The 24,781-nt window shown below is 35.7% G+C and overlaps 2 protein-coding genes across 2 annotated transcripts in view; both read right to left on the minus strand.

The window, feature by feature from the left end:
* Positions 1–753: 753 nt before the first annotated feature.
* Positions 754–24,781, minus strand: part of LOC101901712 (sorting nexin-33) — an 89,876-nt gene continuing 65,848 nt past the window's right edge. Inside the window, exon 4 of the mRNA XM_005188426.4 lies at positions 754–1,226. Within this exon, the coding sequence (XP_005188483.1) occupies positions 935–1,226 (292 nt within the window). The 3' untranslated portion in view covers positions 754–934. The remainder of the gene's footprint in view (positions 1,227–24,781) is intronic.
* Positions 1,233–6,772, minus strand: LOC109613547 (tigger transposable element-derived protein 6-like). Its single transcript, XM_020038521.2, has one exon. The coding sequence runs from the start codon at positions 5,955–5,957 to the stop codon at positions 4,857–4,859; it is 1,101 nt and encodes a 366-aa protein (XP_019894080.1). The 5' UTR covers positions 5,958–6,772; the 3' UTR covers positions 1,233–4,856.

The following is a 24,781-nucleotide window of genomic DNA, read 5'->3' on the forward strand; positions in this document are numbered from 1 at the left end:
CCTTTATGAGCCAGATTTGTGAAATATTATGCTATAGAAAATTTGCATTAAAGACTAAAACTACGGGCCGGCAACGCGGACCGGGCCAGCTAGTATTTTTATATTTATAAAAGAGTAAAATAATTGACTGACTGATTGACTGACTTAAGGTTTCATCAACGCCTAAACGAATGATTTGAAGGTGTCAGATAAGGCTGGGTTTTTGGACATTTGTACTAGAATAATACGAAATTTGACGAATCAGTAGAGCTAGAGCTCTTAAATTTGGATTGAGGTCGTTGATGAAATGTATGATGAATGTACAAAAGGGTGAAATTTGGAATGTGAATTAAGGGTGAGGAGTAGGGTTGATATAAGGAGGCAGTTTTGGAAATGTGTACTCATGTATACGAAAAGTACTAAACGGTACTAAATTTGGTTCTTAAAAGTTAGAATCCTGAAATGTAAAAATTATATTAATGTCGGAATGTAAGATTGGAAATTTGTAGTTTTATGTACTTAATTTGGTACAATTTTGATTTGGGAAACCTGAAATTTGGAATTAAGATTGCTGTTGGGGTGTAGGATTGGGTAGGAAGTTTTGGAAATTCGTTTTTACGTGTACAACATGGAACTAAATTTGTCTTAATCCAAATGTTTCTCTCACGATCATCCAAAATGTTGACCATAACTTCCTCAGATAAAAATGAAAATCAGACTTAAAAATGAACATCTATTCAGTACCAAACCAACAGAAGTTGACATTGCTAATAATTTAGTGAAAATTCTGTTATTTTTTATTGGTTTTATTTTATACGATAACATATACGTACATTTTGATAAGTATGCTATAAAAATGTGCGAATAATACCACTATAAATATGTATACCTCTTAAATAAAAATTGGAATAAACATGTTTCAACACATTGCAATAATATTTTTAACTTATTATGTTCAATTAAATTGTGCGTATGCATCTTGTAGCTTGGAAACAATATCAGTATAGAATTTAATTTGCTCCTCTATCAAAGACTTTAAAGTTTGTTTCAGATGGATTTCCCGTTCATTTCGAAAATGTGTCATTTCAGCCATAACAGCATAAGACACAATATCAGTACGACGATTTACATCTACCATTTGTGAATTACTCATCTTCTGTTCTGCTGCAAGACGTTCACATTCCTTTCTCTTCTGCATAGCTCCTTTGTGCGTGGACAAAATATCAGGGAAAGAGTTAAGTATTCCCCTATAAAAACAATAAAAATGATAGAAATTATAATAATGTGTATGATTGTTATAGATTAATGCTCTGCAAGTACTGCTAGAACTTAAAAACCTATATAAAAATATAAGTTTTTTTCAAAAATTGTGCGGGTAAAATATGAATTTTTCACAAAAAATGTAAAATGTACATTCAACACAGAGTGGACTGAGTAATATTCGATATTTTGCATCCAAAGCCAAAAGAAGCTCCATCGCTTTTCTAAAATGAGAACACGCTGAACCTATTTCGCTGCCCAGCCAAGCCTACTCACCTAACTCCAGTCTCGTTATGGACACAACCCATACAGGTTGCATCCCTTTTGAGACTGGACTTAGAGGCAGAACCTGATTGAATGGAGTCAGAAAATGGAAACCGAACGAACACAGATGTATGAGCTGCTACAACAACAACAACAGTTGATAATGAATGACCATCAATATTATATTGCAATATGAGAGAAGAAGATCTGGTAAAGCACATATGCTCACATTTGCTTTAATTTAAATCCAAACGATTTAACCTGTACCATTAAAAGAGGCCATTTAAATCGTTTTGAAGTAAACTAGCTTGTTTATCACAATTATGGGAAATTAATAATTTAACATTATCTGCGTATATTAACAATTTCGAGTAATTTATGGAATTAGGTAAATCGTTGATAAATAAAAAAAGAGGACCGGCCCAAGGTTACTTCCTTGCGGAACACCCGATGGAACGTTAATCGATTTGGATAGATAATCTTCAAAAAAAACTAGTTGTGATCTATCTTGTAAGTAAGATGATATCCATTTGATTAAGTTTGTATTGAAACCTATATAATTTAATTTATATGTTTGAAGTTCTTGGTTAACCCTATCAAAAGCTTTACAAAAATCAGTATAAATTGTGTCAGTTTGTTTACGCTGAACAAATCCTTTTATTACTGTTGACGTAGTTTGTATAAGATTTGTTGTAGTTAAAAGACCACTACGAAAACCATGCTGATATGGACACAATATAAATTGAATTTTCAGTGAAATTACTCCAGTTATCAATTTTGGAATGACACTACATTTTGCAATTCCTCTATAACTCGTAAGACTACCAGACTTATGTAAAGGTATAATATAAGATTTTTTTCCACAAAGTAGGAAAGTCACCAAATTTAAGTGAATAATTAAACAATATGGTTGAAGGAAGTGTTAAGTTTTTGAACAATATTTAAGAATTATTGTAGGTATACCATCCTGTATATTTAATTGATTATAAACTACAGACTATTGGACACTTCTTTACGTTGTAGAAAAGGCATACAAATTTGATCAGCCTGAGACAACTTATAAGGATACGAATCTTTAATATGGCAAGATGTACTGGAATAGATTGTGGCAAAAAATCTGCGAAACATTCAGCAATATCTGTGCCTTTGACAAATTCTTTATTGTTATATTTCAAACTGATGGCTTTGAGGAAACCTTTCGTTTTAGGTCAACGAAATCATAAAAAGATTTAGCATTGGATTTAATTTGTTTCAATCTTGCCGAGGTAAAGATCGTACAATCTACGAGACTCTAAAGTATATTTAGATCTAGCAGCAGAGTAATAAGTATAGTTTATTGTTAAGCCTGAGTTTTTATATTTACGAAGAAGCTTATTTTTAGAATTTTTTAAACTTGATAACTTAAGGGTTATCAATGGATATTTATTATAAGTTTTAACTCTAGTAGTTGGAACCCATACCAGTTTAAATCTATTTAAAATTTCATAAAATTTATCAATTACATATTCCAGATTTTTATGGCTGTTACACAGGCACACAGATGCCATTTTACGCAGGAAATTAGGGTATTCAGTTTTCGAAAATTATTTTTTTTTTGTAATTAAGGACTGTTTTAAATGAATCGGACTCGGAGATATATAAAGTTCTGAATGTATGAAAATGCTGTGTTATATTTACAAACACAAATCAAGAATTTTGCCGTGGGAATTTTTTTACGCCGGTTATTTGATAAAGATTTAAGTCATGGGGTTCCGGAGTAATACAAGAAAATTGATATTTATGATGTACATACTACACTCTAGCCTTTCCAAAATCTGCTGGTATCTCTTGTAGTTCGGAAGATATTAGTCATAAAATTCATGAAAGCCGGCCTTCGGCTTGGGATTTTCTCCTCTCCGGTATGTCCAACACCGGCTACGCGATTCAAATTTTTTTTTGCCATAAATTCAACCGACCAAACTTTTACCCTTCAAACACTATTGAAGAGATGTCGAGAAAGAATAATACAGGGCTTTTAATACTATAAAATAATATTATTTATAATAAAGTGCAAAAACCATAATATAATTTTTCCAATTTTTGGCTCCCAAGCTATAATGATATAATGAAACAATAAAATATATTTTGTCCAATTAAACAATAGCTCAGAAAACATTAACACAATGTAATTAAAATGAAAATCGTTCCATTAAATTAACGACAAAAAGAGTTGTTTTAAGAACGGTAAATATGATTGTTTTGAATCACTTAAAACTCAATTAGTAGAAAACAAAGTGCAACCCAAGATGAAAAAACTTGCTGCAATTGCCGAAGAAATAACTTTGGCATTCATTTCGAGGAAAAGATGTAAAACTTTGAAAAGTTTGGGGGAATATTTAACCTATTTTTGGGCCAACTAATATGTCGACAAATGCGAGTGAAGAGCTCATTTATTTATATAACTGAAATGTGCTTTCAATCGCAAACAATAAACGAAATTCTGGCTCTGGGTTGCTGGGAAGTATCTTTGCCTATTTCATGAAGCTATGAAAGTCCTCCTCAACTTTATTGCCTCATATCTATGTGAGGCTGGATTTTTGGTTATGGTCAATGTAAAAACTAAATGTACCAAACTCACAGCGACCGAATATTACTAATATTGAAATTAATGCTAAATCTAAAAAATCGAAAAAAAAATGAATTCTTCCCATTGAAATAAATTATTTATACGCTATTGGAGTAATACATAAAAACTTCGATAATTCGTAATTCAATCAAGGGACCAGCAAATTTTTACGAATTATCGAATTATCGATATTACGAATTAACGAGATTAAAATAAAAAAAATACGAATTATCGAGGTTTTTTCATTTATTAAAATATTTATATAAAAATTCAGAAAAAAAAAACAAAAACTTCAATTCATATAGCTTAAATAAGCACACTTGATTTAAAAACTAAAATAAATGAAATTAAACATGAAAAAAGTCTGTGATATAAGGTTGTTTAAGGCTATTTTCTCGTATTTTATCTACTGAGTTTTCTAAATAGTTAAATAATGATTCGTCAACAGCATGGTTTGATAAAAAAAAGAGCGTAGTTTTTGATTGATGATTTAGCATCTTTTTGGGTCACAACTTCTTCGCGATTGCCAACATCATCGTCATCATTTTCGACTGAAACTTGTTCCAAAATATCGCCATCTCCCAGATTTCCAGTAACACCAACGTCATTATCAACACATTACGTATTCTTCAAATGTAACGACATTCTCGGAATTAAAAGGAATACATTGGAATTCGTTGTTGATATTTACAATCGGTTCATCGGATACATTGTAGATCACATCCTTAACAAAACCGCAAGCTCGGAATCAATTTTGAATACACGATTGGCTTATGTTCATCCAAGCTTTATAAGCCATAAGCATAGATGTTTGTAGTGTAAATACAAATTCTCTTTTCCCATCTATACAACTTACTAGGTTTGTAACCATATCTTTGCGGTATAATGTTTTAAAATTTTTAATTATACCCTTATCCAAAGGCTGCAGGACGGAACTAGTGTTAGGCGATAAGAACTCTACCTTTATATAGCTAAGATCGGGGTACCTGTTGTGTGCAGTGCAATTGTCAACGAATAAAACAATCTTTCTGTTTTGACTCTTCATGCTATTGTCCAACATTTGAAGCCATTCGTTAAATATTTCAGTTGTCATCCAAGCTTTTTTATTGTACCGGTATTCTGCTGGGAACGTTCTTATGTTCTTAAAGCACCTGGACTTTGCTGACTTTCCAATCAATAGAGGCTTTAGTTTTTCCGTGCCATCCATGTTTGCAGCAAATAGTAAAGTCACTCTTTCTTTACTGTGTTTTCCACCATGACACTTTTCATCCTTAAAGCAAAAAGTGTGATCTGGTAAGCATTTATAAAACAGACCAGTCTCATCTGCGTTAAAAATGTCATTGGCATCATAATATTTTATGAGATCCTTAAGTTTTTCTTTCCATTCTAAGCAAACATTTTCGTCGACGGCAGCACTTTTTCCACATATTTTTTTATACGTGATGTTGTTTCGTTTTTTTACCTTATCAAGCCAGCCGTTACTTGCTTTAAAATTGTTCACATTTAACTTTTTTGCGAAAAAATTGGCCTTTTCCATTAATAATGGGCCTGAAACTTCCAAATTAGACTCTCGGCATTGTCTGAACCATAAAACTAAAGCCTTTTCTACATCGGGAAACTTTGGTAATTTTTGCCGTTTTGCTTTGCTGCTAGGAGAAGATTGCAAAATGAAATCTCTCTTTTTTAATATTGAAGTAAGCGTCGATGGAGCGATTTCAAATTGTTTAGCCACGTCAATTTTTTTTGTTCCATTATCAACTGCTTCAATAATGTTTTGTTTTTGCGACAAAGACAAAGTTTTGTTCGTACGTTTGCTTGCCATTCTATGTTTCGCTCTCCTTCTTGTCATACCACCACTGAGTCAGCGAACAAACTGACAATGAAACACACACACAACATCATAAAGAAAAACTAACGGTAAAAGCCGTTGACTGCGCTAAGTGATTGTGTAATTTCGCAAGAATTGTTGACGGTATGCATTTGGTGCGTTACCAGTTGTAATAAAAAGATATTAACAACAAAATTATAACATTTTTATGAGATTATAATTTGTTTTGAGATGAAAAATTTACGAATTATCGAGGGGACCAAAATGCGTGTAAATTTTACGAAATATCGAGATTTTTTCAAGGGACCGACAGTTTATTACGAATTATAGAAGATTACGAATTGTCGAAGTTCTACTGTACTGGTATTTATGTGTTATTTTGAAAGCAGCTAATAGGTGTGTCGCAACATTTTCGAATTTTTGTTAGAGCAATAGATCCTCTTTATCATTTATTCATTTATTTATTATTATTATTTATTTATTTATTTATTTTTTTTTTTTGAAAATGATAAGCTATCAATATTTTAAATGAAAATTATAAAAATGTCATCTGCAAACTTCAAGGTTCCACAAGATTCAAAGTGCATGGTATCACGCAAGTCAGTAACATAAAAAAGGAACAGATGTGGTCCCTAGATAAAACCTTGAGGTACACCACTAAATAGAGACAGTGTGTCAAACTGTTTACCGTTGACAGCAACCAACTGTGATCCATTTCCCAAAAATGAATAAATCTTAATTTTGAGCCTAAAATACACAAGTTAAAGGTATTAAACACATTTAACAGATCAAGAGATAGTAGAACAATTAATTCCCATTCATTTTAATTGTGGAGGATAAGATCAGTTGCCTTTAAAATGTGTTATGTCCTTGATAACAAATTTGACTCTTCAGAATCATGTATAAATATCGGAATGGAAATAAAAACCTTCTACCCTACACCACTATACATATTTAGTAGAGCTCCCGTAACAAAAGAATTTATTTGAAGTAGATCATACCACTTATCAACATTAGGCTTTAGAGCAGTTATAGTTTGGTTTCAGAAGGAACTAATATATAGGAGGCATATCCAATTCTTAATTTGACGGAGACATTTTAATCTTTTATACCACTTCGAGAAGGATTATATTAAAAAAAATATATACTGGAGCCGAGTTCCACAAAATGGAAAATGGGTTTCTTCGCTTGGCCGAAAGTGGTGATCTGCCGAATTTGTCCAACAGTTTGTAAACAAACAAAATGATCGTGTCAGATGAAAATGTGCATCTTCGGACATTTCAACAGGACTTTGGACATTCCAACAGGACTCAGTACCATCGCACTCAGCACGCGCCACCCAAGAATGTTTACAAAATGAGGTTCCTCGCTTCATTGCCAGCGCACAATGGCCACCTAAATCTCCGGATACCAATCCGTTTGACTATTGTGTCTGGAGTATTTTGGAAAGCAAGGTTGGCACTAAAAAATACCAAAGTGTCGATCACCGCAAGCAAGCGTTTCGCCGGGAATGGCCCAAAATACCGAAGAGCAACATTCGGGCAGCGTGTGACGGTTTCATTGGCCTTTTGAAGGCCGTAATTCGTGCCAAAGGTGACCAATTCGAACAAATCTAAACTTATTCTAAAAACTGATGCTATTTCCGACATTTTTTGCTTTCATTCAATTAAATTTGAAAAAAATGTAAAAATTATGTCGTTTGAATTTGTTGCAGTTTTTTTGAACTGATTTTCTCCAAATTTGATGTACTTGCTTCTAGACTGAATTCGGTCGAATGTACGAAAATTCAGGTCATTAGAACTGATATTCAGGTCATTAGGTTTGAACGGTTTGAATAATTTTTTCAAAATGTTCTACCCCGAGTTAGGTTTTTATGAAAAGAAACAGTGGCCACGCCCATTTGGTCGATTTACCTAAAATTCTATTTTGCAATTTACAAAAGATGAAGATATCTGTTCCACAGTATACGACGTAATTTTGATTCGCCCTCCACCCTAGATATCTGCATGAATTCAGAGCAACTGGACACACCTATTTCTTTAAATCAATATGTTAAAAAAAAATATTTTAAAAAGTTTAGCAGTTGAGAACAGCTTTGTTTATTTGTAATTAGGGTGAAAACGTTTTCATGAAAGAAAATTTTGATAAAAACCTCTATAAAAATCGCGGAACTGAAAAAATTGACTCTTCTATTTTGATATGGATTTTTGTGTAGAATTGTTTCAAAATGCATTTTGGAATTGAAAATGCTTAAAATTCTTAAACATTTATTGTGGGTATTGATTTCACAATACCGAAAACTTTAAATGTCAAGTTACAGATAATTCGGTAGAAATTGTAACCAAAACATGCACAATTTTTAGTGGTATTATTATACCTAAACAAAACGGACATATTATAACTTCCTAAGAATATTGTATAAAAGATGAAAGATTAACCTAAATATTTTACACACGAACGGCCGCACACACAGACGGATATAGTTTAATTGACATAGGATTTTACGGTGGTAAAAACTAAATACCTTACAACATGATCTTCTAAAATTTACGAATTTATAATTACTTTTGATTTGGAAAATATTGCTAAGGCCTTTATAATACTGATAATAGAGGTTTGAAAATTGAATTAAATACGATGAAATATCGTAAAGTGGACTTATGTTGTAATTTTTAACAAATGATTTCTAACCTCAAAAATGCTTTTGAGCACTTTAAAATACCTCAAATCGGTCAAATTAGAGTACATTTGGTCGACGAATATTAGGATATAATATTATATGAGGGCTATATCTAAATGGGAACAAATATATAACTCTTGCAACATCAATCATCCTAAGAATAATATAAAAACCTGTGCAAAGTTTGAAAGACACATATTAAATCTATCGTAAATTGCAAATGGTGAACAAAGAGGCTCACGGACATAAAAAATTAATCAACAAAGATTTTTACTCTTTAACATACTTTATGGGATCCTTAACTTTTATAAATCGATGAAACTTTATTTATGATAGTTAAATTAAAGTCATATTGCCAGGATTTCAATTCAGAAATTACTATCGATTTTTTGACCGGTAAATTCGATAACTGTTAGGGTTCTACTGTAAACATTCAAAAACTAGGCATCATAGTTATTATGAAGGCACACATACACACACTACCGTCAGCTACACTCTTTCTCACTCACTCATTCATCATCATATTTGTAACGTATTTTATTTGCAGAAATAACCAGAATAAATCTTGCTCAACTTTGTTAATTTATCAACAAGCCTTTTATTAAAAACGTAAAAGCACAACTAAATCTTTTACACAAACGTAAGAGTACAACAACTGGCGACGAGGACGTTGAATAAGGAAATAAATTCCTTCATCTCAATTTATCTACGCAAAAATTAACTGCAAAAAAATGTCAAGCGATAACATTGTGAAATTACTAGCTGAACAGCAAACGGCTATGAATCTTCAAACGCAGTTACTACAACAATTAACAAATCTACTTCAAGAACAGATTGCTGGAAACACCAACAATGCTACGACCCCCAGCACTTCAAAAGCAACATTAATGGAATCTCTTTCGCATTCCATGACAGACTTCGTTTATGAACCGGAGAGCGGATTAATTTTCCTAGCGTGGTACAACCGCTACCAATACGTTTTCGAGAAAGAAGCCCAATCCTTGGACGATCATGACAAAGTTGCGTTACTCTGGAGAAAAATTTCAAACAGTGTTCACGAAAGATTCAGGAACTACGTTCTTCCAAAGAATCCAACAGAAATGAGTCTCAAGGACACCCTAGAGAAACTTAACAAATTATTTGGTAAGGTAGAAACTCAATTGTCTCAACGCTACAAGTGTTTACAAATGAAAAAACTTGATGGAGAAGACTATAAGGAATACGCCGGTAGAGTCAACTTACAGTGCGAACTCTTCAAGCTAAATGAAATGCAAGTGGATCAATTCAAGTGTCTAATCTACGTCTTACGTTTAAAATCAAGCAAAGACAACGACATTCGCTTACGTTTACTCAAATTGCTAGACGAAGCAAAGTACTCCACAACTCTAAACACTCTTGTAGATGAAACTCAACGACTCATGGATTTGAAAACAGACAATACATTGATCGAGCATCAATCGCAATCAATTCACGCGGTTAAGAAATTCGCCAAGAACAACAACAAATATTCCCATAAAATTCCTAAAACGCCCTACTGGTTATGCGGAGATATGCATTACTCAAAATACTGTCCATTTAAAAGTCATAAATGTTCACAGTGTCAGCAGACAGGTCACAAGGATAACTTTTGCAAAAGTGCAAAACGAGGCAAGTCTACTACAGACAAAGTCAAAGTCAAGTCGGACAAAACAAAATACAAAGCCAACGAAAATACACTACCGTGCGAAAATACACTACCGTGGAGATAAACGAGAAACAAGTCAAATTACAAATAGACACAGCATCTGATATTTCAATCATATCATGATCAACATGGAAATCTAAAGGTAAACCACACCTACACAAAACAAATGATACTGCAACAGACGTAAATTCCAACAGCATCAGCCTAATTGGAAAGTGTCAATCAATGTATAAGACAAAACGCTAACTCTACAATGCTACGTCACGGAAATCGATAACTTAAATATTATGGGTATCGACTGGATACAAAGTTTTAACATTTGGGACAAACCAATTTCAGCTTGGTGTCGCCAAATATCAAACGATGAATACATATCTAACCTGAGAAGCAAGTACAAACCTGTTTTCGATAACAGCAGTCTGGGCCTCTGTACAAAAATCAAAGTGCATATTAAACTTCTTCCACACGCAAAAGAAACATTCATTGCAAAACGTCCAGTACCATGCGCCGTAAGAACAGACATAGAAACAGAGCTAGATAGACTTGAAAAAGAAAACATCATCACACCAGTCAAATCTTCAAAATTTGCAGCGCCAATAGTCGTGAGTAGAAGGAACGGTAAAATTAGAATTTGTGCAGACTATTCTACAGGCCTCAACAATTCAACTGAACCAAATCAGTATCCTTTGCCTACTCTTGAAGAAATTCTATCAGACTGTCACGATTGCACGATAGTTAGTCATTTGGATCTCTCTGACGCATATCTTCAAGTAGAAGTCGACGACCAAAGCAAAAACTTGCACACTATTAATACTCACAAAGGGTTATACAGATGTAATCGCCTCACTCCAGGTATCAAATCAGCACCAGGATCCTTCCAGCGAATCATGGATGAGCTATGCACAGACATCCAAAGAGCTCGAGCGTACATAGACGACATAGTCTTGGCAAGCAGATCTCTTCACGATCACAAAACTAATCTTAATTTGTTATTACAGAAAATTCAAGATTACGGTTTCAAACTCAAATTCGAATAATGTCAATTTTTCAAACCATCAATCAAATATCTAGGTCAAATCATAGACAAAAACGGCATACGCCCTGATCCAGACAAAATTCTTGCAATACAGAATCTCAAGGTCCCTGAAAACATTTCAGAAGTACGATCCTTACTGGGCTCCATAAACCACTATGGAAAGTATGTCTACAACATGAGAAATATCCGAAAACCACTAGATGATCTCTTAAAAAACGATCACAAATTCCTTTGGACCAAAGAATATCAACAATCTCTCGACGAATTCAAACGCTTTCTAACATCGGATTTACTACTAACTCATTACAACCCGCCACTGCCAATTCACATTGCAGCGGACGCATCATCACATGGCATCGGAACGGTAATATACCATACTTACCCAGACAACAGTGCCAAAGCCATTCATCACGCCTCAAGATCACTTACTCCAACGGAACGAAATTATAGTCAGATCGAAAAAGAAGGACTAGCACTAGTTTTCGCCGTACAACGTTTCCACAAAATGATTTTCGGAAGAAAATTCACCCTACATACCGACCATAAACCATTGCTCACAATATTTGATTCCAAAAAAGGTATTCCGGTCTATACTGCAAACAGGTTACACCTTTCGATATAAAATATACCAATACTAAGGATTTTGGACACGCAGACGTTGTCAAGATTGATAAACGCACATGAAAAACCATCAGATGAGTACATCATAGCTTCCATCAACCTAGAAAAAGATGATATCGCAGACGCCGTATCAACACTCCCAGTTAGTTTCAAAATGATACAAATTGCTACCAAAAATCAAAATCCAACCTTACAAACAGTTTCAAACTACGTATACAACGGCTGGTCAGAAAACAAAAATAACATAGATTTATCAATTGTTCCATACTTCAACAGGCAAGATTCAATATCAATAACAGATAATTGTCTTATGTTCAATACGCGCATAATAGTACCCGAATGCTACAGAAAACAAATTCTCAAACAACTGCATAGCGGACACATAGGAGCAGAAAGAAGCAAATCTATCGCACGCAAAAACATTCAAATGGAGGAACAGTACAACCGTAACCACGGCACCAAACAATGAAATTCCACTACTGGAGATCTTGTCTACGCTAAACACTTCAAAGGTAATAAAAACTACTGGGTTCCAGGTGAAATTATCAATAAAGTGGGAAATGATACCTACAATACTCTCATTCAAGTGAATAATCGACAAATTCCCGTGAGATGTCACGCAGATCAACTCAGACTAAGAGAAGCCGATCACGATGTTGTACCTGCAAAGCAAGATGATAAACTTCCTCTTCAAATCCTACTAGAAGACTTCAACATTAGTCCACCAACGGATGAAGATTTCACAACTCCACCATCATCACCGGTTATGCTTCCACAACGCATCACTTCTCGAAGACATCCTGTACAGCCAATATCCAGGACCCCCGAGAAGTCTCAAAAAGGGAGATGTTAGGGTTCTACTGTGAACATTCAAAAACTAGGCATCGAATATTATGAAGGCACACATACACACAAACTACCCTCAGCAACACTCTTTCTCACTCACTCAGTCTCTTTCAGTCATTCAGACAACACAGTCACTACACTACACAATTGTCTTACACTCCAAGTAGCAACGCGCTACATCATATTTGTAACGTATTTTAGTTGCAGAAATAACCAGAATTAATCTTGCTCAAGTTTGTTAATTTATCAACAAGTCTTTTATTAAAAACGTAAAAGCACAACTAAATCTTTTACACAAACGTAAGAGTACAACAGTAACCTTAACTCACATGTAAGTGCTATCGTCAGGAATTACACTGCGGGAAATTACACTTGGGAAATTTTTCGGGTCAAACGTTTTTAGTGTCCATTTTATATAGCTCAACCATACACAAAGGGCCTCAAATGTTTTGGTCTATACTCCGCAAAAGTTATGATAGAGTTTTAAATTTGATACAATTCTAGGGGTTACATGAAGAATCATTTGTACAAAATAATGAGATTTTTAAAATTAAGGATGTTATGAATAGTTTAGTGTAGTCATGTATAGGAATTCTTGGAACCGTCAATCAATTGTTAATTTTCTTCAATTTTTTTGTTAATTTGTTTTAGTGTTTAATTTTAAGTAAGTCTTTTAGGATTAAGGATATTATAAATAATTAATGTATAGAAGTTTTTGGAATCGTCCATGGCCCTGTCGGCTAGGTTTCTGTACTAATTGAAAATAAATAAATAAAAATATCTATGTTTCAAGTCGGGCTGCATTGTGATATAGCACCCCTTTAATGATACATCCCTATTCAAATTTTTCAAATGTTGGTAATTTGAGATTTAAGAAAGAAGAACACATTCTTTCGAATAATTATAAGTATAGGACCAAGTATTGGTATAACCCTTATATGAAGGTATTCGCTGATTACAGCTATTTCCAGGGTCTCGGTCATTTTTCAATTAATTTTACCTTTATTTGGCATCTTAGCCAAATCAAAATATAATCAAAACCCTCGAAGTAGGTCAAGGGCTACCAACACTGTGTATATATATGTGTGTGATAGCCCATGTAAGGTGGTTCTCTACCCCCATATTACCCTAAACAAACATTTTAAGCCAAATCGATTCGAAAATATAATCAAAACCCTCGAAAGAGGTAAAATCAGGAGATACTTTATGTACTTTGCACGTCCTCAAACAGTGTGGCATGATTGACCGTATCAAATGCCTTTGGTAGGTCAAGGGCTACCCACACTGTTCTGTCACACGGCCTGTTCTGGTTCAGTCCTCTACTATGTGTGAAAATGGCGTGTAATGCTGTTGTGGTACTATGTTGTGGATGGAATTCGTGCTGATGGTTGGCAACTGTATAGCTTCCTCTAATGCCGGGGAAGAGTAAAGCCTCAAGAGTCTTAGCTACTGGCGACAAAAGCGAAATCGGCCTGTACGATTCGCCTTTACTGGCATCCTTGCCTGGCTTCAGTAGCGGGACCACCCGGCCCATTTTCCAGGTTTCGGGCACTATGTGGGTGGCTAGCGACAAATTGAGAACTTTCGTTAAGTACTCGACTCCCGGCGTATCCAGCTGCTTAACATTACCATTGAGATTCCGTCCGGGCCCAACGCTTTAGATGACTTAGCGTTACGGATGACATTTGCAACATCACCCATCGTAAACTGTGGTGGTTCCACCTCGGCGGTGGTTCCACTTTTTCCTCTTATGCTCCTGTACCAACCGGTTGACTTCCACTGTCAAATCACTGATTCTAGGATCAGTAGGGTTGGTACGACGGAGATCATCACGCTCGTTTGCTAATCCCGCTGCCTCTGCTGGGAAATTAAGTCTTATCTCGGGTATTCGACCAGCAGGTATATAGCGAGCGGCTGCAGCTCTGATGATGTTTCGGAAAAATCCTTTCTGCTACCCGAACATCAGAAGGGTTGGGCAGTTCTCTGAAGCGGCGGTTGGTGAATTCTCTGAACTCTGGCCAGTGAGCTTTCCCTTGGTTAAGGAAAGTGCGGCGGGAAATTAAGTCTTATCTCGGGTATTCGACCAGCAGGTATATAGCGAGCGGCTGCAGCTCTGATGATGTTTCGGAAAATCCTTTCTGCTAACCGAACATCAAAAGGGTTGGGCAGTTCTCTGAAGCGGCGGTTGGTGAATTCTCTGAACTCTGGCCAGTGAACTTTCCCATGGTTAAGAAAAGTGTGGCGTTCAGAGGTTATGATATAGGGCGATCTGCTTATGGAGACGATTATCGGCAGATGGTCTGAGCCAAGAGAAATAACGGGTTTATCAGACCGGGTGACACTATGGTTAAGTCTGGCGAACTGTGACACTCTCTTCTTATTTGGGTGGGGGCATCCTCGTTAACCGTGCAGAATGTGGAGCAGTCAATCTGCTCTACCAGCGCTGATCCCCTCTGGTAATTACCTAGGACGGAATGCCACAACTCATGGTGGGCATTAAAATCCCCTAGTACCAGGCGGTTATTGCCTACCGATAATGCACTAATATCAGGCAAATAACGCGGCTCACAGCTAATAATCGGCGGGATATACACATTAAGCACCTCTACCTCGGCAGTTCCACACTTGACTGCTACCCCCATACATTCCATGTATGGGTCACTAGAGACTAGCTCAAGCGAGATAGGTCTGTACTGAACAGAATGGTTTAACAGGAACGCTAATCCCCACCTCCACTTCTTGTGCGATCCTTCCTTAGTACGTTGTAACCATAACAACGTTGTAGGCTGCAATTTTCATTCAGCTTGGTTTCCTGCACCGCTGCGATCTTAATATTCCTCCGACTCATAAATTCCACTATCTCATTTATTTTGTCTCGGAGTCCGTTGCAATTGAATTGCAAGAATGATGCCCAATCCGGAGTTGGAACAGCAACATGTGGCGTTAGGCGCTGCGGTGTTGGCTGCTGTTCTGGAGACTGCGGTGGAGTGCCATACTCCGACGACGTCTCTGATGAGGACGACGACGAAGTGGACTCGCTGGGGACTACGTTACTGCAGCAAGTCGCAACATAATCCCTTTCGCTGTAGTCTCGCAAACGCCTTAGTCCGGAACAGTTCTTAAAGTGCACCCATTCTCTGCATCCATTACATCGCACCGAAACAGATCTGTGGTGGATGACGTTCTGACAAACCGAGCAGAACCAAGGTCCGGGGTTTTCCTCAATCCCGGCACGGACCAATAAAATCCGGAGCAAGCATTCCGGGATATGCTGCTCCCAATGCAGAAAAATAAACAAACACAAACATGTACATACTGGGTTGGCAGCCGCTGGCCGAAACTGGGATCTTGTTGTTTCGGGTCAATCCGGTATCGTAGAACCCGCCCCCGTGGGATTGCTCTCCATTGGTAGTACTTACTGGGTGTTAATCTCTTCACTTATTTAAGAGCAAGAGCATTTTCCATTTGTTATCTTATTTTCAATAAACTTGACATGTTTGTTGTTGTAGCAGCTTTTACTGCTGTGTTCGTTCTGATTCTTCTCAGTCTGGTTCTGCTTCTAATTCCAAATTCAAAAAGGAAGCAACCTACATAGATAGGTACAAACGATAACGAGTTAGATACGTAGGTTTGGCTGGGCAGTGCAGCGTGTCGTGTGGGCTACTACTCGTGGCAACTCTTGCCCTTCATATGTGATGGGATACGATATTTACTATATGTTTCTCTTTGACTTCCTTGGCCGCGTCAGAGTGAATACCACTCAGTCCTGCTTGATATGCCTGTTGATCTAGAGGTTCGCACTTATACCAGAGAATGCCATTCACACGATGGTGATTGGGATGGGTCGCTTTATAACACCCAAGCAGGTATTGCATCCAGTAAGATCTCCTTATGTGGATGGTCGACAAGTGTCATGAGAAGGTAGGGGTTCTAACGGCGGTGTTTTTATACTGCGTAGCACTAAAGTTGGCGGACCACACCGAAGCCAAATAGTTTACCTCAGAAGACCCTATCGCGTTGTAAGAGGTCAACAAGGGTTCCTTTCTCCCTGATTCTGGAATTATTAGGATTAGTACGGTGTATCTCTTCTCGCTCGCTCGATAGATATATCCGGTGAGCTCTGGCAGTCTCCCTTTATTATGGTGTGTTCGTTCCCATTAAGGTCTCTACTGAACAGAGTTGCAATACCTCACCTCCACCTCTGGTGCGATCCTTCCTCCATACGTCGTATCCATCGCAACTTTGAAGCCTGCAGATGGGACTTAGCTTCCTCTGCTATATCGGAGCGACCTTGAAGTAACTGCGTTGAAATAAATAGGTGATTACACTACGCTTTGTTGAGTTTCAGGACATAACGACATGAATTAGCTCGATGATAATACTGTTAAACCTCCAATAAGCTATTATATCAGCTACTTCAAAAAATATCTTATCGATGAAGCCCTAAGAATATGGCATGGGAGCGGTTGGAAGTTAGTGTTTAACGAATATATAGTTAGCTATCACTTGGGGTTTTGTAATTCTGTAATTGTACCTTTGGTGGTAGTGATTGCAGAAATGAAAAAAATATTACAAGTTTTATTTGATAGTCGGTTGGCCTTGCATTGCCTAAAACCAATGGCAAGGGGAATATTTTGATAAGTTTTTATGAAGTTAATAAAACATGCAATTTTTTTGATTTTTTATTTTTCAGTTTGAACTTGGCTTCTGGTAGATTATCAATTTATCTTAGTCTGGATATTTTCTGAACTTACTGTAAGCTAATATTTTATCCCTACGTAGAACGGATAAGTACATATTTATTCCTCCAGAGCACGCTGAGCTTTCTATGCGAAATTATAAGGATTGGAAGATCAAATTTTGAAATAAGATAAAATTCGCTTTTTTTAAAATTGAATTTGCGAATGGGTTTTGTTGTGGATATCAGACGACCCAATGTTATGTTGCTCACAATGGGGAAGTGATCGCTTCCGTGAAGATCAGTTTGCGTACGACTTTGTGTAAATTACAGAATAGATGGCAAAAAACAAGTAATGTCAGTGTTGGATAAATGAGTTGGTTTGCAGTCGTATAGTATGCAAACATTATGCATATTAAAGGTGTAACTGATTTCTAAGTCTTATTGATTGTTTTTTTTTTGTGTTTGACACCCATAAAACATTAAAAAAATTAACATTGCCTAAGAACACGATATTAGTTTGTTTTAAAATTAACTTGGGAAGTGTATTAAAGTTTTTAAGTTTTAATCTTATTCTTGTGTTTGTAGGCTAGGCTCAGGTATTTTTTTTTGTTTCGTGTAGAAAGCGTATAAAAAGTTTCATGGAAATAAGGGTTTGTGTGCCACAAGGTTCTGTTCTGCGGCCCTTATTATTTACAATGTACATTAATAACCTATCCTGTCGTATTGTTTGTAGAAAAACAGCTTGTCGTTTGCTGGAGATGCCCAGTTTTTGTTTTTGGGTGATTTAGTGTTTTTGGACGTTCTGACCGTAAATTGACTAAGCATTATTGTGGAAAACACCAACGCTGTGTTTTTTGGTAATACACCCGAAATTTATAACATATATAATAATTTTATAGATGTTGTATGTAAGCTTAATTTAAATAATAATAGTTTTAAAAATATACATGTTCACCAGGTTTAATTGCCGTCAAATTTAAAGTGGTTTGAAGGTTCTTATCGCATATTCCAGCCACATGGCTCTAATTTGATACTTTAGCATTCTAATGGCATGGGTACTACACCCATGTCGTTATTTGTCAATAATAATAATCAAGGTCGGCCAGGAAGACAACTTTTGACAACAATTTGACAGCAAACCTAGCTGAAAGATGGGCTTAGTGGCCGACCTTATATAGGCCATTAACTCAATAGTTTTATTTATAAAATACAATTTCAAATGAAAAAAGGGTGTGCTTGTGGGCTAACAGTAATTTAATGAAATTGAAACAAATTTGAAGTGAATCTCAATGAGGTTTACATCACATTCAAAAACTACTCAATTGCTTTAAAATAATAATAATAATAATAATTTCAAAACGATTGCGAGTGTTATGTTATAAACAAACCCAGCAAGAGTACCAGTTTTGGTTTTTCTTTTAGTGTCAAATAAACTAAAATATTATGTTCTAAGGGCTCCATTAGGACAAAAAAAATAATCGATAACTATAAATTTTATTCATACATATATAACTTTTGTTATTACAATTATCACTTAGCTCTGATTTTTATTTGGTAATACTACTTGCGACAATTGTTCGCCTTCTCTTTTGAGCTTGCCCTTTGCATTTATATAAGGGAATTTTTTCAGCCATTTTCGTTTTCTTCATTGCCTTTTCTTCTATTGTTATTTATATTTTTGTATGAAAATAAAAACACAAAAGTAATTTCCAAAAAATTGTCAATAGGAGCAATGTTTACCCATTTCCATTCGCTCGCACACACAAAAATTTGCCGCAAGTAAACTCGTGTAGTGTTACTTTCTTTATATTAATCTATTTTTTATATTAATCCATTGAGTTAGAAAAATTTGCATTTGCATTCATTCGTCAGTTGAGAAAGGATTTAAAATTAAAAGTTTTTATTTCATAATTTAATAGAACAGTGTTGGAATGTTTGTTTTTGCAAAATGGTCAGGCGCAATCCCATTATTGTTTTTATAAAAACAACTTTTGTTTATTAGTGGAGAACGATGTTAATGTTTCTAAAAGAGACATCAATCCTCATCAGTTACCTTGTTTTTTTTTTTTTTTTTTTTTTTTTTTTTGTCATAGTTTAATTTTTCCCAATGAAATTAATGTATTTTTTATCTTTTTGGAGAGAACCTACCCGCCGTAGAGAACCTACACCTGCACGGCGATTGAAACATTTACCGCAAATTGTTGTAGATTTATTTTAAAACAAACAAACTTCTATCGCGCTCATAGACAATGTAAATTTTTGGAGTGTTATGGGGGGCAAAAAAATGCATAATCTTTACATAATATACGATTGCAAACCAACTCATTTATGTACTTTTAACCCATTCATAACATTGACATTACTTGTTCTTCGTCATCTATTCTGCGTAAATAGAGTCGTATGCAAACTGACCTTCAACATTGGGTCTTCTTATTTCCACGACAAAACCCATCCGTAAATTCAATTTTAAAAAAGCGAATTTTATCATATTTCAAAATTTGGTCGTCCAGGAACTAAGTAATAAGTGTTATCAAACCAATCCTAATAACATAATTTCTGCAATAAGAAACCCGTGTAATTAAACATCGCATAGAAAGCTTAGTGTGCCCTGAGGAAATAAATGCTTATTCGTTCTACGTAGGGATAAAATATTAACATACAGCAAGTTCAGAAAATATCCAGACTAAGATAAAATAATCTACCAGAAGCCAAGTTCAAGCTGGAAAAAAGCAAAAAAGGCATGTTTTATTAACTTCATAAAAAAATGTATGAAGAGATTCTCCCCTGTCATTGGTTTGAGGTAAGGCCAACCGTAATAAAAACTTGTAATAATTTTTTTTATTTCTGCAATTAATACCAACAACGGTACAATTACAGAACCCCAAGAGATATCTAACTATTTTCCAAGTCGCTGGTTGATGGACTCGCTAAACACTAACTTCCAACCTCTCCATTAAGCTTGTTTTTGTTTAGTTTAAGGATGCACAGCTGCACGGAAGTCGGGAACTGCTTCACTTGGAGGCCTTCAAAGGAGACTGCCTGAGCTCACCGGACATATCTATCGAGCGAGTGATCCTATGGCTTTCATTGAATGTGCAGGTATTTGATTTAATTCTGACCATTAATACCCCAAGGTATTAGAGGTCACATCACAATTTGATTCTCAAGTCTATAACCAGCAGCACTTGGGGAGCTGATACGGAAACAATGTTGACCTCTTACAACGCGATAGTCCGGTCTGAGGTAAACCATTCGGCTTCTGTGTGGTCCACCAACTTTAGTGCTACGCAGTATAAAAACACCGCCGTTAGAACCCCAACATGGTGCCTTTTCATGACACCTGTCGACCATCCGCATGAGGAGGTCTTATCGGAAGCTGTCAAAGCAATAACTGCTTGGGTGTTATAAAGAGAGCCATTCCAAGCACCATCTGGTGGATAGGCATTCTCCGCCCGTGAGGTCCGTGAGGAAAGTAATTCATGATCTAGGGAGAGTACACTGGTATAAGTGCGAGTCTCTAGATCAACAGGCCTATCAAGCAGAACTGAGTGGTATTCACTCTGACGCGGTCACGGAAGTCAAAGAGGAATATAGAGTAAATACCGTACTCGCAGAACACTTGCCCAGCATGTGGAAAAGGCCCACATGACACGCTGCACTTTATTCACTGCCCAGCCAAACCTACGCACCTTACTCGTTATCGTATGTTTACAGATTGCGTCCTTTTTGAATTTGGATTAGAAGCAGAACCAGGTTGAGAAGAATCAGAACGAACACAGCAGTAAAAGATACTACAACAACAAACATGCCAAGTTTATTCAAAATAAGATAACAAATACAAAATTCTCGTTTGCTATTAAAAAAGTGAAGTGATTAACACCCAGTAAGTAATATCGATGGGGAGAAAAAATAATGAATCTAGAAAAAGAACTCTTTTTCAGACGTAAAATTTTAAAGTATCTTTCCAGTCAACTTAATCTCCTAGTCAAAATAAATATATTAAATAAAATTGACTATGGCTTACATAATATTTGAAAGTAGTCCAAGTTCTACAATGAGATACATAACCTCTATGTGTCACGATAACATACGTGCGTGCATTACGCAAACCACGCCAATAAAATATTGTTTGAATCCGGATCACCCACGTTAAATGACATGGTGATTGATACAAAAAATATGACCCAAAATCACCTCCTCTATTCATTTATTATAGACGAAGACGTTTTTAAGGAAATTTTGGCGAAGAGAACGCAAAAAACCTTAATTATCTACGAATACGTCAACTTTTATGTAAATGTATGCGAGATAAACTGATGAAATACAATAAAATGCATTCGGTCTAAATGCTCCGGGATAAAATATACATTTCTCTTTCTATTTACAAAAACGCAAGCAACTTTTATTAGTCAGCATGCGGAGTGGAAATTTCTCTACACCGCAAATCGCCGTATGCATCAAATAATCAATTCAATTCAACGTACGCAGTTATCGACGATTATTGCTTAATTTTTGGCTGCAAAATATTGAAGAGCACGTCCTCAATTTTCAGCGCGGAATACGCTGGAATATTATTTGCAATAGATATTGTCAAACTCACCAAATGTAAGACTGCCATGTTTTCCGATAGGCTATCATTGCTTAAAGACATTGCAAAACACGTCTAATACAAAACGAAAGTGTATTAATAAAATTCTAGACTTTCTAATATCCCATACAAATATTATAAAACTATTTTGGCCACCTATTCATATTTGGTTAAAAGATTATGTAAATGCAAATTTACCAGCCAAATATGACTGTATGGCTCCAATACTACATGATTTTTTAATTAAGAAACTCGATCATGGAAAACATTCACTTTTCAGCACTGGCACAACGTTCAAATTAATGTGTATGCCGCCGACATTGACAGGAAACGAATTCCTATATTTTCTCGTATACGAATGGGGTATTACAAAACCACACATCAAAATCTGCTAAATAAAAATTTAGATAACAAATGTATAAAATGCGGCAACACAAACTTCGTCCAACACATTTTGAAATAATGTACCTGTCTCTCACAATGCAACAGGCCTTTCTCAACAATGGCATAGAAATGCTCAAAAGCCTCTGCACGGACAACATCAACAACATTTTATTAATTTTAATAAAATAATTATATTTCTATCTCAAAGTCAATATATAAAATCTATGAGCTGTACCAGAAAATATAATTATTTGAAGTTAGGTCAAATATTTAAATCGCTGTGGTAGAAAGTTTTATTATATACATAATAAAATTGAAGTGAATTTGAAGGAATTGCTTCTGTACGGATTCGATTTTATCGGAATAGAGAGTATATTGAGGGTCCCACACAGTGGAACCGTTTTCTAATATTGGTCTAACAAGAGATAAATATAATTGTTTAGTTGCATATGGATCAGAAAATGATTTGGTTCAACGTTTTATAAACCCTAAGACACCGGATGCTTAATTTATCACAGAAATAATATGGTTATTACATTTTAATTTAGTGTCTATCAAAAGTCCCAGATCAATGAAGGAATCTACTTGAGTAGTAGTAAATCAGTTTTCCAAAACTGCAACAATTTCCCAGTTAAGAGGGTTTTCAATTAACGTGATGTAGACGAAGAAATGCTCTCACCGTTTATCTTCGAAAAAAGTCGGATCACCAGATGTCGTTTCAGGGGTGTGAGTGAAAATATTGAAGCCACTCAATTTTAAAATATTAAAAATAAAAACAACTGTAGGATGTTTGAAAGTTAAAAACTATTCCATAATAAGATATAAATGTACATTACATAATGACATCGAAAAATATGCCATTAATCCAGTGGAATTCTTGAAAAATTATGAAATGTGTTTTCGAAGTCGAGTGGGTCGACTGCGTTAATCAGCGTGTTGACTATGCAAAAGCATGCTAAGATCCACCTGGATAAAAAGACAAAAGTAACTTTTCGTTGTCTATTTATTCATTAGTCTATGGGTCCGTTACCGAAATTTACGGAGGACGACGGTTATAGCGTCACAAAGTTGACAAATGAATATGAAAGATTGCTAATGCCGTTGGGTGTACAGTAACGGAAAAATTCTTGTTTTCTCGACGAATGACGTCAGGCAGTGCGAAATTGTTAATGCCCACAAGTGGGAAGTTTCTAAACGAGAATGAATTTAAAAGTGAAATATGCACAAAAGAAATATTAAAGAAAATGTGTCAAGTATCGAAATGAGTTCATGAGTTAGTCGTCGTTGAGCATTGACCGAGAGCGGACGCATCTAAGGAGCGTAAAGCATATTACAGAATTACTTTTATTTTAAATAAAACCATCTTGACCAAATCATAAGTGGGATTAAGAACAGAAATCTTCAAGGAATTTCATCATTTTGGATAAGAATTGCAGAAAAATACTCAACAGAGCTAAAAACTAAGGCGTCAAAGTGATGTAGTTAGGTTGGGTTGAAAAGAGGGGCGAAGCAATTCGCCGCATGTCCTGTTGGACAAACACTTAAGCCAGTATAGGCCTGTTGTGCGCTCTAAACTAAGGGAAGACGGGCAGATTACAGTCTGTTATATTTGAAATTCAGTTGCCTTTATGAAATTTCTTAACTGTCTTATTTTATTTACCATGGTCTGATTAAGGTCTGGTATGGAGTCGTTCTCTAAGAATTGGGATCCGATATTTGCAAACGCTGGGCATTGTCAGAGAAAATGTTCAATGTTTCGTCATCTTTCCCACATGTCCTGCATATGTTGTTATCTGCACATCCTATCTTGTACAGATGAGCTTGTAGTCCCAGGTGCCGCAAAAGGATGCCTGTTACCTCACTGATCTCTTTTTACATAGTAATAAAAGGTTCTTCGTTCTTATCTCATTGGGATCGCCCCATAAGATTTTTGTGGTTTCCCCTACACCCTCATTGTTCCGCAAAGATATGCGGGCGTTCTTTGCCCATGTCTTTAACACTAGACGTGACGCATTTAGCGGTACTGGATTATCTACTGTTGTATGTATATATTAATATTTGTAAGAGTATATGTAATGCATAAGCATTACATATACTCACAACAATTACTACTTTAGTCTTAAAACATTTAATGTAATTTTATAATCAAAGTTACCTTTGCCATTTCTTACTTACCGTCAATGAATATTGAAAATAAATGAATTCATTCTGTTGTACACACTTATTGGAAATATACGTTCTTATTTAAAGAATGGAGGAAAAGAATTCAAAGAACCAAACGTTTGCTGCCGCTTTATTAACGATGGATTTTAAAGCTTCAAATCT

Source organism: Musca domestica, unplaced genomic scaffold (assembly GCF_030504385.1).
Source record: "Musca domestica strain aabys unplaced genomic scaffold, Musca_domestica.polishedcontigs.V.1.1 9, whole genome shotgun sequence".
Lineage (NCBI taxonomy): Eukaryota > Metazoa > Arthropoda > Insecta > Diptera > Muscidae > Musca > Musca domestica.

Excerpts from the sequence above, each read along its gene's own strand:
- LOC109613547 (XM_020038521.2), bottom strand. The coding sequence starts at position 5,957 with ATGACAAGAAGGAGAGCGAAACATAGAATGGCAAGCAAACGTACGAAC.